This window comes from Callorhinchus milii, unplaced genomic scaffold (genome assembly GCF_018977255.1).
Source record: "Callorhinchus milii isolate IMCB2004 unplaced genomic scaffold, IMCB_Cmil_1.0 Scaffold5, whole genome shotgun sequence".
Taxonomy (NCBI): Eukaryota; Metazoa; Chordata; class Chondrichthyes; order Chimaeriformes; family Callorhinchidae; genus Callorhinchus; species Callorhinchus milii.
This window is the reverse complement of record NW_024704746.1, coordinates 69,197,684-69,214,040: the sequence shown is the minus strand read 5'-3', so window position 1 is coordinate 69,214,040 and position 16,357 is coordinate 69,197,684. Positions and strand designations below refer to the sequence as shown.

Below are 16,357 nucleotides of genomic sequence, written 5' to 3'. Positions count from 1 at the left end.
CGAGGGTGGGGAGAGGAGCCGAGGGTGGGGGAGAGGGAGCCGAGGGTGGGGGAGAGGGAGCCGAGGGTGGGGGAGAGGGAGCCGAGGGTGGGGGAGAGGGAGAGAGAGCCGAGGGTGGGGGAGAGGGAGAGAGAGCCGAGGGTGGGGGAGAGGGAGAGAGAGCCGAGGGTGGGGGAGAGGGAGGCGAGAGAGAGCCAAGGGTGGGGGAGCACGACAGTAGAAAAATATAAATCAGTAGAAAACGCGTGTGGCAGTCTGTGTCCGCCGCCAGCAACAGCACAGCTACTTCCTCTTGCCCTGTCCGTTCTGGCTGTTGTTGGCCGCTCTGTACACTTTGCCAACCGGCCTCCGGCTCATCAGCGCTCTAGCCAGAGAGATCAGCAGCGCCGTGCAGACCAAAGAGCCGATCAGCCCTGGGCCCGTGAACAGCTGCGTCTGCTCCCGCACCAGCCGCAGGAGGGACGGCAACAAAGACTCCGACACCCGCCTCGGAGATGGTTTGTCCTGAGGGAGAAACACAACATTGAGAAGAGTGGACACTGAGCACTGTCCGCAAGCTAGAGCTTCACTCTATCTCTAACCTGTCGCTGACTGGGATGGTGGACACACAGTGTAGAGGGAGCTTTACTGTGTCTCTAATGTAAATAAATTAGGATTGTAGTATAATAATCATTAGTACTGAACATGTAGTGAAGACATGAATTAAGTAGAATGAATTTAAGAAATAAAAACTGCCATGTGGCACACACACAGTCCTAATAAAGAGACACCGAGCTAGGCAGAAGTACACCGGAATGCGACCCGAGGCCAGGGAAGATGAGGATAGCTGGATCGTGAGGATGGATGGTAGACCATCTGCGCTTACAAAGGCATGTGACCTAAGGGGAGGAGAGATAGGAACCTGGGATAATTGGACCAGGAGAATGGATGGGAGGCCAACTGTGTGGCCAGGTATTCAAAATTAGCAATTAAAACTGAGGAAAAGGATGCTGGGGCAAAAGAGTGGGGTCTTAGAACTGACAACTGGAGAAAGAGTAATGAGAAGGAGAGAGAATACAGATAGCTGGCGAAAAAGGGTATAAAAAAACGGTAGCCCAAACTTAAGATTATTCGAGCCTCTGAGGAGAGGAAGGGGACAAACCTCTATGGAGAAGAGTACCTTTGAGGGAAAGAGGACAAGTTCAGCCCTTGCCGGAGTGGACCACCAAGAGACATTTACAGCCAGCAGCAGACAAGAGACAGTGTTTAACTTTTGTGCCAGTTTTAGAACCTTGTCGTGATTTCTTGCCTGCTTGGTAGATTATTATTATCTCTCCTACTTACCAAAACACGCACCCAATATACATACAAAACAGTTAGAGATTATTTAGGTACATTTCATATATCATATAATGTTTTTTATATATGTTTAGAATTTTTGTATTGAGTGTATCTTGTCGAGATAGTGCTCATTTAAGCGCAACGAGTAATGATAATACGTCGAGTGTAATGTGATGCTTATGCTTGTGTGGTTTTATAATTGCTAATAAAACGTTTTAATAAAATCCTTGGTGTGGTTTCTGACAAACGCTTGAACCCAATTTTACACTAACCCTGACCTGGGAGGGTGGGTGCAGTATAGAGGGAGCTTTACTATGTCTCTAACCTGACCTGGGAGTGTGGACGCACAGTGTAGAGGGAGCTTTACTGTGTCTCTAACCCTGACCTGGGAGTGTGGACGCACAGTGTAGAGGGAGTTTTACAGTGAGGATCTACCTTGAAGCCATGCTCGAGGAGCAGTGACTCGAGGGTGGGGTCTCCCAAGGAGACGGTGGGGAAGAACTCAGCCACACGCTGCCTTGTCCACCAATCCCGCGGCAGCGACCTGTAACATAGGTCCTCGGTCACCAAGGATCATATAGGATTATACAGTGACTGACAGGCCATCAGCCCAAATGGTCTGCAGCTGCATTATTGCAGTGTTACCCCCCCACCACACTCTCACCTAACTCACTGTCCCCCTCCCCCACACTCTCCCCCCACTCTCCCCCTGACCCACACTCTCCCCCTGCCTCATACTCCCCCCCCACCCAGTCTCCCCATCTCCCCCCCACCCAGTCTCCCCATCTCCCCCCCACCCAGTCTCCCCATCTCCCCCTCACACTGTCTCCCCATCTCCCCCCCCCACTGTCTCCCAATCGCTCCCCCACCCCCACACACTCTCCCCATCTTGCCCTTCCTCACAAAAGTCCTAGAACGCATTGTTGCCAATCAACTTTGTGTACATCTCTCCTCTCACTCCCTCTTTGAACCCCTCCAGTCCAGTTTCTGCCCACAGTACAGAGACTGCGCTTGTGAAAGTCACAAACGACATCCTCTCTATCTGTGACCAGGGCTCCCTCTGCCTCCTTGTCCTCCTGGAGCTCTCCGCAGCGTTCGGCACAGTCGATCACGCCATCCTCCTCCACTGCCTTTCCTCCGTCATCCACCTCAGCGGGACCGCACTCGCCTGGTTCACAAATCTACGACTGTTTGTGGGACATTGCTGTGCGCAATTGACTGCCGCGTTCGCCCACAAATATACAGTCATTTCACTTTACAGTGTGTTCTGTGAAGCGCTTTGGGACGTCCTCCCGACGTGAAAAGCGCTATATCAAATGCAAGGATTATTATTATTATTATTATTATTATTAGTATTAAACCTCACGGTTCTCACCTCCTTCACCCACCCGACCTCCCCCTAAAACTCTACGAACCCGTACGCAACCTAGGCGTCAGGTTCGACCCCTAATTATCCTTCCTCACACACATCCGGTCCCTCACCAGCACCGCTTTCTTCCACCTCCAACGCATCGCCCGTCTCCGCCAATATCTTTCTCCGAAAGTCGCTAAAACCCTGGTCCATGCCTTCGTCACCTCTCGGCTGGACTATTCTAATGCCACCCTCGCCGACCTCCCCTCCACTACCATCCACAAAATCCAGATCATTGAAAACTCTGCTGCCCGCATTCTCACCCGCACCAAACTCCGCTCCCCGATCACCCCAGTCCTGGCCAGATTGCACTGGCTGCCTGACCCAGAGAGGATTGACTTCAAGATCCTCACCCTTGACTTCAAATCCCACCACTCCTCTGCACCCCCCGACCTCTCTGACCTCCTCTCTCCTCAAAACAGTGCCCGTTGCCTTCGTTCCTCCGGGTCTGGCCTCCGCCTTGTTCCCCGAGTCCTCTGCTCCATCCTCGGCAGCTGTACCTTCAGACACTATGCCCCAAGGCTCTGGAACTCCCTTCCTCACTCCCTTCGCCTCGCCCCCTCCCTTTCCATTGTCAGATCTCTCGTGAAGACCTTTCTTTTCGACCGCACCTCCCACCCCTCCCCCTGGGATCCATTACTGTGAAGTGCTCTGAGACATCATCCGGCGTGGAGAGCGCTATATAAATCCAAGTTGTTGTTGTTATCCCCCTCCCCCATCCCACTCTCCCCTTCACTCTCCCACACACTCTCCCACTGTCCCACACTCTCCCCCTACCCCACACTCCCCACACTCACTGTTCCTCCTCAGCCCACATTCTCCCCCTCCCCCACCCGTAACTCTCCCCTCACTCACTGTCTCCCACTCCCTCCCCACACTCCCCCAACTGTCCCCCACACTCCTCCCCCTCCCCCCACACATACTCCACCTCTGTTGCCCTGGGTCACTGACCTGCCCGCGGAGGCCACAGTGTATGAGTAACGATAGAGCTGGGCCCGGAGGTAGGTGGGTGGTCGCTCACTAAAGGGATATCTGGTCTCATCCACTTGCACCAGACGTGTCACTGAAAACAGATATACAATACAATAGAAAATTACATTTGTAAAGCGCCTTTCATGCTGGGAGGACATCACATGGCGCTGAATAGTCAGGGATTAGGACCTGAAACGGGGGGAGGGGTGTTGGGATCAGGGAGGGTGGAGGGCAGAGAGGGTAACCGAAGGCACAGTCAAAAAAGAGGGTCTTGAGTCGTGCCTTGAAGGAGGCAAGGGAGGGAGCGAGGCGAAGGGAATGTGGATGGAGTTCCAGAGAGTTGGGGCAGAGAGGTTGAAGGCTCGACCGCCGATGGTGGGGCGGGCCTGTGGGGGGGACATGGAGCAGTCCAGAGCCTACTTAGTGGAGGGTGTGGACAGGTTGATAAGGGATAGTAGGTCGCAGATGTAGGAGGGGGCAAAGGCATGGAAGGCCTTGAAAGTGAGGATGAGGATTTTGAATTCTATCCTCTGTGTGATGGGGAGCCAGTGGAGCCGGGTGAGGGTGGAGGAGATAGGGTCACGGAGCCTGGTGCGGGAGAGGACACGAGCTGTAGAGTTCTGGATGATCTGCAGCCTGTGGAGGGAAGAGTTGGGAAGGCCGACGAGCAGGGAGTTAGCATAGTCGAGCCTGGTTATGATGAAAGCATGTATGAGGGTTTCCGTGGCCTGAGCGGTGAGGCAGTGTTGGAGTAGGGTAATTTGGGGATGTGGGGGAAGGCAGAGCGGGTCATGGCCTGGATGTGGGGGAGAAAGGACAGTTAAGGGTCGAACAAGATGCCCAGGCTTAGTAAGATGGAGCGTGCACCCATGGATGGTGATGCTGTCAGGGCCTGAGGTGAGGAGGCGCTGACGGGAGTCAATCAGGAGAGCATCGGTCTTGGTGATGTTCAACTGTAGAAAGTTTGCCCTCATCCAGGACTTGATGTCCAACAGACATTCTGTCAGGACAACAGTGGGTCCTGGAGTCAAGGGTGGAGGCAGAGAGGTACAGTTAGGTGTCTTCTGCATACATGTGGAAGTTGACCCCATGTCTGTGGATGATGTAGCCAAGAGGGAGCATGTAGAGGTTGAAGAGGAGGGCACCGAGGACAGAGCCCTGAAGAACGCCACACAATGCAGTGGGGAGCTAGAGGAGAAGCTATTTGTGGAGACAAAGTGGAGCCGGTGTGAGAGGTAAGATCTGAACCATTCAAGGACAGAACCTTGAAGGTTGAGGTGAGAGGAGAGGCGGTGGAGAATAGAGTGGTCGACGGTGTCGAAAGCAGCAGAGAGGTCAAGGAGGGCAAGGAGGCAGAGGGAACCCTGGACAGAATGTCATTTATAATAATAGTAATAATAATCCTTGCATTTGATATAGCGCTTTTCACGTCAGGAGGACGTCCCAAAGCGCTTCACAGAACACACTGTAAAGTGAATTGACTGTATATTTGTGGGCGAACGCGGCAGCCAATTGCGCACAGCGATGTCCCACAAACAGTCGTAGATTGAAAATGACCAATTTATTATTGTTTTTGGTTTTGGAGGATTATTATTAGGCTCTGTGTGGAGTAAGGAAACTTGCCCGAGGTTTCGCCCTCTGCCTGGAATTGAACTCAGGTCTCTCACTTGCAAAGCGAGTGCTCTAACCACTGAGCTACAGGACTCCACATGTGTCACTTTGACCAGGGCTGTTTCTGTGCTGTGGGTGGCACGGAAACCCGATTGGAGGGGTTTGAGAAGGGAGTGGCGGGAGAGGAAGGAATGAAGCTGGGAAGCAACAACTCTTTCAAGGATATACCAGGTATAGGGACAGAAACAAGAGCATCGGGCCATCCATCTCCCAGCCGCTGACCATCCCGACATACACCAGCTCACCCCCACCCCCAACACATACCAGCTCACCCCCAACACACACCAGCTCACCCCCAACACACACCAGCTCACCCCCAACACACACCAGCTCACCCCCAACACACACCAGCTCACCCCCAACACACACCAGCTCACCCCCAACACACATCAGCTCACCCCCAACACACACCAGCTCACCCCCACCCCCAACACACACCAGCTCACCCTCTCCCCCAACACACGCCAGCTCACCCCCTCCTCCAACACACACCATCTCCTGATCAATCTCACAAAACCATCGCCAACCCCTTACCCTCCAACCACTCCCTCCCCCCAACCCTCCAGCCAGCCCAGTGTCAGGGTCACTCACCATCCTTGCTGCCCTCCAGTAGGCGCTGTATGAAGCTGATGAACCAGGGGCTGTGAGTGTGAGGAGCCAGAGCAGCAAACCACAACTGCCAGTCGAGCCGGGGCTGATGTGGGGCGACCAGGGCTGGAGCCTCACTAATGTTCCCCGGTTTGTACATGAACTCGATCTCCTGTAAACACAATCACGTCAGTCTGACTAAGAGACAGAGAGACACTGCACCTCCCACCCCCACCAACACACCATGACACACAGTACCACCTGAGACTGCTGCCCCCCAACTCCCAGCCTGACAACCCCGCGGGTTAGGTCTGGGACCACAAGCTCAGCCTCCCGGCCCCCACAGCCTCACCATCCATATCTGCCGATCATAACTGCCTTCAAGTACCACCTCGGGCCGGCCTCCAACCCCAGTCATCCTCCGGAACAGCCCATAGGAGCTGACCAGCTGGTAGCGATCCACAGCCCGGTGCAGCCACTGCACTTGGGGCCACAAGTTACTGTTAGCTTCGTATTCGATGAATGTGTACGGCACCTGGGAGAGAGGCGATCAACACGGTCAGACAACAGAGCAACCTAGGCTCATCAGCCAACACCACAAGGAAGTGACAACTCAGGGGGCTTATGCAGGCGGGGGCACGCACAGGGCGGGGGCACGGGCGGGACGGGGGACGGGGGCACGGGCGGGGCGGGGGCACGCACAGGGCGGGGGCACGCACAGGGCGGGGGCAGGGACACGCACAGGGTGGGGGTGAGGATAGTATGGGGGTGGGGACACACACAATGTGGGCACAGGGACAGTGTGGGGGCGGGGACACAGTGTGTGGGGGTCGGGACAGAATAGGAGTCGGGACACACAGTGTGGGGGCAGGGACACAGACTGTGTACAGGATTGACTTACATACAGAGCTTAGCAAACAGAGTGCAGGGCACAGACATGCTGATAAGAGAGTGGAGAGGCTGGAGGCGAGGCGCGATCTGGAGGGAGGGGCTGGAAGGGTAGGCAGGGCTAGGAGGCGGGGCTGGGAGATGGTTTGGAGGCGGGGCTGGGAGGGAGGGGGTGGGAGATGGGTTTGGAGGTAGGGTGAGAGCACTCACCAGGCTAACAGCAAACATTGAGGCAGCAACAGCAGCAAATATGGTGCATTGTAATGTGGCCCAGAGCTTGGGGAAGAATCCTCGCACACACAGAGCACTAGAGAGACAGCACAGCACAGTTACTGCTGGCACTCACACACACAGACACCACTCACATACACACACATAGCGCACTAGAGAGGGACAGCAGTTACTGCTGGCACTCACACACCACACGAGAGGGACAGCACTGTTACTTCTGGCACTGACAAGCACACACACACACATAAACATACACACACACATACACAGTGCACCAGAGAGACAGCACAGTTACTGCTGGCACTCACACACACACACACACACACAAACACACACATAGACACGAACACAAGCACATACACACACATCGCACTGGAGAGACAGCACAGAACAGTTACTGCTCCACACTCCACTTCCCCCCCCCGGCACACACAGCACACTAGAGAGGAACAGCATAGTTACTGCTGGCACTGACACCACTCATACACACCGCACCCTCTCCCACACATTACATCACACTCCCAGCACACACCACATGGCTGGCATACTCACGGGCCACACACACACACCCTCTCCCCACACACACACTGCACCACACTCCCAGCATAAACATGGGCCACACTCACACACAGGTGAGCCTGGTACAGACAGCCCGGCTCACCTCAGCATGGCTGCCACAATCTCCCAGGTCAAGGACAGGACCCCGAGCCAGATGGTGGGAACGATCACCAGTTTCAGCCAATGAAGGAACTCGTGGTATGTGAAGGCTGTGATTGGAAAAACAGATAGAAAGACATAAAATTATAGAGAGACAGATAGAGACACGATTAAGACACACACAGACAGAGGCACAATTATAGAGACAACCAGAGAGACATAACTATAGAGAGACACGCAGAGAGAGTGTATAGCAGAGGAAGAGACACAGAGAGAGGTGTGCATACAGTGACAGGCAGAGATCACAGCAGAGTGAAAGAATATTCAAAATATTCTATCACTAAATTAAATACATTATCACCTGCTTAGGCACAGTGGCAATTAGAAATACATCTTGCATTTGATACTGCATCTGTCACTCCGGGAAATGTCTCAAAGCGCTTCACAGGATTTACTGCAAAGTGTAGTGACTGTGTATTTTATGGGCAAACACAGCAGCCAATAGCCCACAAATAGCCATGAAGTGAATGAGTGATTTTATCTGAGAGATTGTTGGCCAGGATACTGGGAGATAGAGAGAAATTCCCTTCACTTTTCAAATAGTGGTATGGCAGCTTTAACATCCACCTAAACAGGCAGACAGGGCCTCAGTTTAGTGTCTCATCTGGAGGACGGCACCTCTGACAAAGCAGCACACCCTCAGCACTGCACTCAAGTGTCCCCATGTGGGGCTTTCAACCTTGTGTTCTGAGGCACGAGTGCTACCAATTGAGCCAGGCTAACACAATTACTGCTAAAGGCACATCAAATGTCAACACCAAGCTGATATTGTGCCTTTCATTAGGATAATATCAGCCTCACAGAGACCGAGCAGATCCCTGAGCAGGACAGGACACAGACAAGGTCGAGGCTTTAGGAGAGACATAACAGAAAGCCCAATCGAAGAGAGAGGCCATTTAAATGGTTGTGAAAACAGAGAGAGTAACTGGGGGAGTTACTGACACACACGCACGGCCAATTGCTAAGAGACACTGAGTGTTGTGTACACTGAATGTCCCTGGGTGTCGGGGGCGCTGGGTGTCACTGAGTGTTGTATACATTGGGTGTTGTGTACCTGTGGAGGACTCGATGGTCTGGCTTTCCCAATTCACCTTCAGCCCGAAGTAGTGGATGGTGCCGAGAAGCAGTGTTGTGTACACAGAGAGCTCCAGCAGTGTGACTACCCAGGCTTGTAGTGTGTCAGCCCTGGCTGTGAATACATATTCTGTACCATCATCACATCACTCCCAGCCAGGATACAAGCCTACACATATATTCCCCTCCCTCCTCACATCTCTTTCCCACTCACACACATCTCCCCTCCCCGCCAGCCCCCCCCTTCCCCAGCCCCCCTCCAGTACCCCCTCCCCTTCAGCCCACCCCCTCTACTCACAGCCCCCTCCCTCCACTCACAGCCATACCCTCCGCCCCAGCCACACCCTCTTTGTTACTCACACCTGGAGCGCCTCTTCTTACTGCTCCGGAGCCAGAAGTCGATGTGCTCCTGGTCGAGCAGTGAGAAACTCAGCACGATGCTCAGCAGATTGAAGAAGTTGTAGTTCCCAGTCACTATGATGAGGATCTGGAGCAGGGCCTGGAGACGGGAGGTCAGTGAGTGTGTGATGCAAGTCGAGTGAGACGCAATCTGAGCTTCACTGAGCATGACCTGCACTCACTCCATCACTATCGCAGACCAGCCCTTCCCTGACTCCCTGACCCCAAGTTAACCCCACACAGCCACTCCTGAGTCTTTACTGTTTACTGTAACTGAGACATCTCCTGGATCTGTCTCCAAACCTGGGAACTTGACCTGAGATTCTCCCACTTCCCGGAGCACGGCCCAGAACAGCTGTTCCCTATCCCGAGAGCCTGGCTCTCACCCTCTCCCTCTCTCTCTCTCCCTGCAGTGTGACTCTGACTGACTGACCTGAATGTAGAAGGAGAAGATCCTTAGACGACGGGTTGGAGAGAAGAAGAGCAAAGGGACGGCAATCTCAATGGTGTAGACGATAACCACACTCAGCTTGTGCAGCCAGACCGGCAGCTGGTGAGCAAACCAGGCCCCCGGCGTCGGGATACACTGCGACTCGTAGTGATAGGTCAGAGCTGCACAGAGACACAGTACAGTCACTTTACTGACAGCCAGACACACTGTAATGTCCTGACAGCCAGACACACTGTAATGTCCTGACAGCCAGATATATTGAACTGTGCTGACAGTCAGACACGCTGTACTGACAGCCAAATAACAACAACAAAATGACATTTATAGAGCGCCTTTCACGTCGGGAGGACATCCCAAAGCGCTGATCGGTCAGCTGTCGGAGCCTGAGCATGGAGGAGGGGTGGGGTAGGGGTGAGGGAAGGCAGAGAGGTGGGAGGGAGACCAAAGGCACGGTCGAAGAGAAGGATCTTGAGACCAGCCTTGAAGGAGGCGAGGGAGGAAGCGAGGCCAAGGGACCGTGAGATGGAGTTCCAGAGTGTGGGGGCAGAGAGGCTGAAAGCCCGGCCACCGATGGTAGGGCGGGTTGGGCGGGAGACATGGAGCAGCCGGAGCCTGAATGGAGGGAGTGGGCAGGTTGGCAGGGAGTCAGCAGGTCAGAGAGGTAGGAAGGGGCAAGGCCATGGCCTTGAAAGTGAGGACGAGGATCTTGAACTCGTTCCTCTGGGGAATGGGGAGCAAGTGGAGTCGGGCGAGGGTGGGAGTGATGGGGTCACGGAGCCTGGTGCGTGAGAGTACACGAGCTGCAGAGTTTTGGATGATCTGCAGCTTGTGAAGGGAAGAGTTCGGAAGGCCGATATGGAGGGAGTTCCCGGAATCGATGTGACGAATGCGTGGGTAAGGGTTTCGGCAGCCAGAGGGGTGAGGCAGCGGCAGAGTCTGGCAATGTTGCGGAGGTGGTGCTAGGCAGTGCCGGTAATGGTGCGGATGTGGGGGAGAAAGGATAGTTCGGGGTCAAACAAGACACCCAGGGTCCTGACTGGCTTAGTGAGGTGGAGTGTGCAGCAGTGGAGGCTGATGCTGTCAGCGCCTGAGGTGCGGAGGCGCTGGCGCAAGCCAATCAGGAGGGCCTTGGTCTTGCTGACATTGAGTTGGAGAAAGTTGGCCCTCGTCCAGGACTTGATGCCGGACAGGCAGTCGGTCAGGACGCCAGTAGTCCTGGAGTTCAGGGTGGAGATAGAGAGGTAAAGTTGGGTGTCATCCGCATACATGTGGAAATTTATCCCATGTCTGCGGATGATGTCACCAAGGGGGAGCATGTAGAGGGTGAATAGGAGGGGACCGAGGACAGAAACCCTGAGGAACACCGCACAAGACGGTGCAGGGGCTGGGGGTTAACTGTTTGCCACGACAAAGTAGAGGCGGTGTGAAAGGTAGGACCTGAACCAGTCACGGACAGAACTTTGGAGGTTGAGATGGGAGGAGAGGCGGTGGAGGAGGATTGAGTGGTCCACAGTATCAAAGGCGGCGGAGAGGTCAAGGAGAACGAGGAGGCAGAGGGAGCCCTGGTCACACATGGTCAGGATGTCGTTTGTGACCTTGACCAGAGCAGTTTCCGTGCTGTGGGCAGCATGGAAACAACAACAACAACAACAAGATTCCATTTATAGAGCGCCTTTCACGTCAGGAGGACGTCCCAAGGCGCTGCACAGTTGGGTCATGACCCGAGCAGGGGGAAATGGTCAGGGTGAGGGGAGGGAAGGGAGGGAGAGAGGAGGGGGAAATGGTCAGGGTGTGGGGAGGGAAGGGAGGGAGCGAGGAGGAGGAAGAGAGTCGAGAGGGGAGCTGAAGGCACGGTCAAAGAGAAAGGTTTTGAGACCGGCCTTGAAGGAGGAAAGGGAAGAAGCGGCCAAGGCACCGGGGGATGGAGTTCCAGAGCCTCGGGGCTGAGAGGCTGAAGGCCCGACCACCGATAGTAGGGCGGTTGGGCGGGGACGTGGAGCAGACCGGAGCCAGAGGAACGGAGGGTACGGCAGGTAGGTAGGGGGATAGAAGGTTGGAGAGGTAGGAGGGAGCGAGGCCGTGAATGGCCTTGTAGGTGAGGATGAGGATCTGAAATCAATCCTCTGGGGGATGGGGGGCCAGTGGAGGCGAGCGAGGGTGGGAGTGATGTGGTCCGAGCTGGTGCGGGACAGTACACGAGCTGCAGAGTTCTGAATGACCTGCAGCTTGTGGGGGAGGTGCCGGAAGGCCGGCGAGGAGAGAGTTCCCATAGTCCAGCCTTGAGGTGACAAAGGCGTGAACCAGGGTTTCAGCAGCGTGAGGGGTGAGGTAGTGCCGTAATCTAGCGATATTCCGGAAACCTGATTGGAGGGGCTCATGGAGGGAGTGAGTGGAGAGGAAAGAGCGAAGCTGGGAGGCAACGGCTTTTTCAAGGACCTTGGATAGGAAGGGGAGATTTGAGATGGGCCGGTAGTTGAATAGCTGTGATGGGTCGAGGGAAGGTTTCTTCAAGGTGGGGGTGACAGTGGCTGTTTTGAGGGGGGAAGGAACAGTGCCAGATAACAGGGAGAGGTTAATGATGTCGGCGAGTAGCGGGGCAAGGAGGTGGAGCTGGGATTTAAGGAGAGGGGTGGGGATGTACAAACATACCACTGTACTGACAGCAAGACACACTGTACCGTCCTGACAGCCAGACACACTGTACCGTCCTGACAGCCAGACACACTGTACCGTCCTGACAGCCAGACACACTGTACCGTCCTGACAGCCAGACACACTGTACAGTCCTGACAGCCAGACACACTGTACCGTCCTGACAGCCAGACACACTGTACAGTCCTGACAGCCAGACACACTGTACCGTCCTGACAGCCAGACACACTGTACCGTCCTGACAGCCAGATGCGCTGTACTGACAGCCAGACACACTGTACCGTCCTGACAGCCAGACACACTGTACTGACAGCCAGACACACTGTACCGTCCTGACAGCCAGACACATTGTACTGTCAGCCAGACACGCTATATTGTCCTGACAGCCAGACACATTGTACTGTCAGCCAGACACGCTGTACTGTACTGACAGCCAGACAGAGAGTGAGAGACGTGCGAAAGAGACAGAGACATTTAGAGACAGAGAGAGAGACACACAGATCAGCACCCACATGCACACACACATGTACACACACACATATACTCTTGACACCGTGGAGAGTTCTTCCTCACCGGTCAGTCCCCACCAGGTTGGACAGCGACTGGTCAGCTTGACCACGCCAGACGCAAACATCAACCGGAAAAAGAGCCACCGGACGAGCCAGAAGGTGACCCTGTCGTGGTGTCTGTGAGCTGCAGAACGCCATTTGCGGAGATGGAGAGGAGCCACTAGCACTGCGAGGAAGCCCACCTCCAGCAGCAAACTGTCCCTGTACAGATACACACACAGAACAGTGAGCACTAACCACAGCAAGTACTGTATAATCCTTGCATAGTATAAAATAAAGTGTACAATAAAACTTGCATAAGTCTTATCTTTATAAATCGTATAATCGTCCAAGTTGTGCGTGCATCTGAGTCCATTCAGTTTCCTATAAAAGCCACTTAGATTTCTTTGCACTATTTTATAAACAGATCATCTGTTAACTCATAACCCTGCTCCCTTTTCCTCCATTACTCCCGCATTTACCGGCTGCATTGAATTGCGGGAAATGCCTTATGTTTCGTCCTGCCCGGGAATCGAACCCAGGTCCTCTCACTTGTGAGGCAAGTGCTCTAATCAATAGACTACAGGACTCCACAAAGTGTCCTATCCCACCATGGTGCAGCGATCTGAGATCCTTTCCTGTGTTAGGCCACTACATATATGTAAGGTATTGTTGGTGTAAAAGGATCTCCCAACCATTCCTTGCCCAACATGAAGAGATCACTCACCACTGGAAGAACAGGAAGACTTGACCAACCTGAAAGATAGAAATACATGATTCAGCTCTCTCTGCCAAGCCCGTTCCCTGTCTGTGACCGACTTACACACTGCACTGCCAGCCGTTCCATTCTAAACCTTTCTCTGAACGCTTTCCCTGTACACACTCTGATTCCTGCCCCTCCCTGTATCCTCATTGTGATGATGTCCACACTCACTGGCTAATCTAAATCACTCTTTCCCAGGATGTTGAGATTGGAACTCCATCTTCCCTCACACTTCCCTCCCTCTGACCTTCTGCAGGACTCCTCCCTCCCTTACTCACTTTTCCGTTTCTCCCTCCCTCCATCTTCCCTTTCTCCTATTCATTCCTCCTGACTCACTGAACTGTACCCCTAACACTACTCAAGGTTGTAATCCCTAGCTGAGGCCTTGCTTACAGCTACTTCCTGATTTATCATGGTTTCTCTGACCGCTTTCCAGCTCTGGTTCTGTGCTATGCTGTAATCTGGGTCCTTCACTTGGGTTATCAATGTAAACTGTGATAACTGTACATATACACATACGCACACACCTGCACAATCATGTATATGTGGACACACATTCACACACATTTTGTTTTGGTCTGCCGGGTCTCTGACATGTGGAAATGTGTCATGACTATGTTTCAGTGGATCCAAACCAGACAGAATTCCACATAAGCACGTCACCTCGGCACGGCAATTTCTTGTGTCTGGATTGGAAAGCACTCTTTCACCCTGGAGGGACGCACCCTGCTTCCCGACACTCTACGGGTTTTACGCACAGGTTGGCGAGACCCATGGCTTAGGGACCTGTGGCTTGCAAACCAACCAGAGTGCATTCCAAGCCCTGGATATTTGAATGTGTGTTTGTGAATGCAGCCCAGCAGCTGCCACCCCAAGCCTCCCAAGTTTCCTCATCAGCTATTTATGATATACCCAACACCTGAAGTTCACAAAGTCTAAGTCCAATATACATGTATATATACACACGCTTGAGCACAAATGTGTATGTGCATGATACTCTACACACATACAGTACTTATCTGCACATATACCTGGTGCAGAGAGAGATACAGAAACCAGAGGCAGAAAAAAATGATACTGTCCCTCAGTTGCTTTATGAGCAGAGCAGCAAAGGACAGTGCTGAGCCCAGCAGACAGATGAGTTCCATGCCCTGCTCAGTGTCCAGCCCAAGGTGAGGGCAGAGCCACAGCAATGTCGGAGCATCTTTCAGCTGCTCCAGGAGGGGCTTGGCGGAGAAATGCAGCATCCGGCGGGCTGGCAGGATCCCATCCTTCCCGTACAGGCCTGGGAAGTACACAGTGTTAGTGCAGAGCAAAGATCACACCACCTCTCTTCTCAGGCTGCCGAAACTCATCACGTTCAGGCAAGACTATGCCAATTCTGCTCACTGAGCTTCCCAATTCTCCTCCTCCCCACCACCCTGTAGGTCGTGCTCTCTACTGCACTGGTCTCCCCAGATCTCACAGGATCCAGTTCAAGTTCCTCATCCTCACTTTTAACCCCTTTCACGGTCTTGTGTGTACATACACGGGAGTGTGTGTGTACACAAGGGGAGTGAATGTGAGTGAGTACACGGGGTATGTGAGTACACAGTGACTAAAGTGAGTCTGTGAATGAGCACAGTGGGTGCGAGTACACCGTGTGTAAGTACAGTAAGTACAGTGAGTGAGTACATAGTGAGTAAGTACAGTGGGTGTTTGTTAGTGAGTACACAATAAGTGAGTACACAGTGATTGAGTACAGTGAGTGTGTGTGTACACAACAACATTACATTTGTATAGCGCCTTTCACGTCAGGAGGACGTCCCAAGGCACTAATAATAATCCTTGCATTTGATATAGCGCTTTTCACGTCAGGAGGACGTCCCAAAGCGCTTCACAGACCACACTGTAAGTGAACTGACTGTATATTTGTGGGCGAACGCGGCAGCCAATTGCGCACAGCAATGTCCCACAAACAGTCGTGGATTGAAAATGACCAATTTATTACTGTTTTATTTTGGAGGATTATTATTAGGCTCTGTGTGTGTGAGTGAGTACACAGTGAGTGAGGCGTGGGGAGTGAGTGAGTGTGAGCACAGTGAGTGTGAGCGTGGGGAGTACAGTGAATGAGTGAGTGTGAGCGCGGGGAGTGAGTGTGAGCGTGGTGAGTGTGAGGAGTGTGATCGCGGGGAGTGTGATCGCGGGGAGTGTGATCGCGGGGAGTGTGAGCGCGGGGAGAGTGAGCGCGGGGAGAGTGAGGGGGGAGTGAGGGGATTGTGAGGAGAGTATGAGGGGGTGGGGGGGAGGCGGGGGTGGGGAGCGTGAGGGGGGGGTGTGAGGGGAGTGTGAGGGGAGGGGAGTGTGAGGGGAGGGGAGTGTGAGGGGGGAGTGTGAGGGGAGTGTGAGGGGGGGGAGTGTGAGGGGAGTGTGAGGGGGGGTGAGTGGGGGGGGGGGGTGTGAGTGGAGGGAGTGGGGGGAGGGGGGGGGTACCTGGCAGCTGGAGGTACAGAGAGCTGAAGGCTGTGAGGAAGGTGAGGCTGAGGCCCAATAACCAGCAGTTCCTCAGTGACTCCATGGCTCGCGCTGGATTCTGGTTCTGCGCATGCGCCCCCGCCCCGCCCCGCCCGCCCCGCGCGGGAGCACTGTGAGCTCTGAGTTTACAGCAGTGACCGACTGAGCATCAACAGCGG

The 16,357-nt window shown here is 53.9% G+C and overlaps 1 protein-coding gene across 1 annotated transcript; it reads right to left on the bottom strand.

Moving 5' to 3' along the window:
- Positions 1-171: 171 nt before the first annotated feature.
- On the bottom strand, positions 172-16,242 carry lmf2a (lipase maturation factor 2a). The gene is made up of 14 exons (XM_042335232.1): positions 16,158-16,242; positions 14,717-14,970; positions 13,650-13,678; positions 12,948-13,144; positions 9,705-9,883; positions 9,233-9,371; positions 8,853-8,987; positions 7,743-7,848; positions 7,061-7,157; positions 6,315-6,497; positions 5,966-6,134; positions 3,683-3,794; positions 1,756-1,864; positions 172-504 (listed from the first exon to the last, which is right to left on the bottom strand). The coding sequence occupies exons 1-14, from the start codon at positions 16,240-16,242 to the stop codon at positions 283-285; spliced, it is 2,016 nt and encodes a 671-aa protein (XP_042191166.1). The 3' UTR covers positions 172-282.
- Between the last annotated feature and the right edge of the window lie 115 nt (positions 16,243-16,357).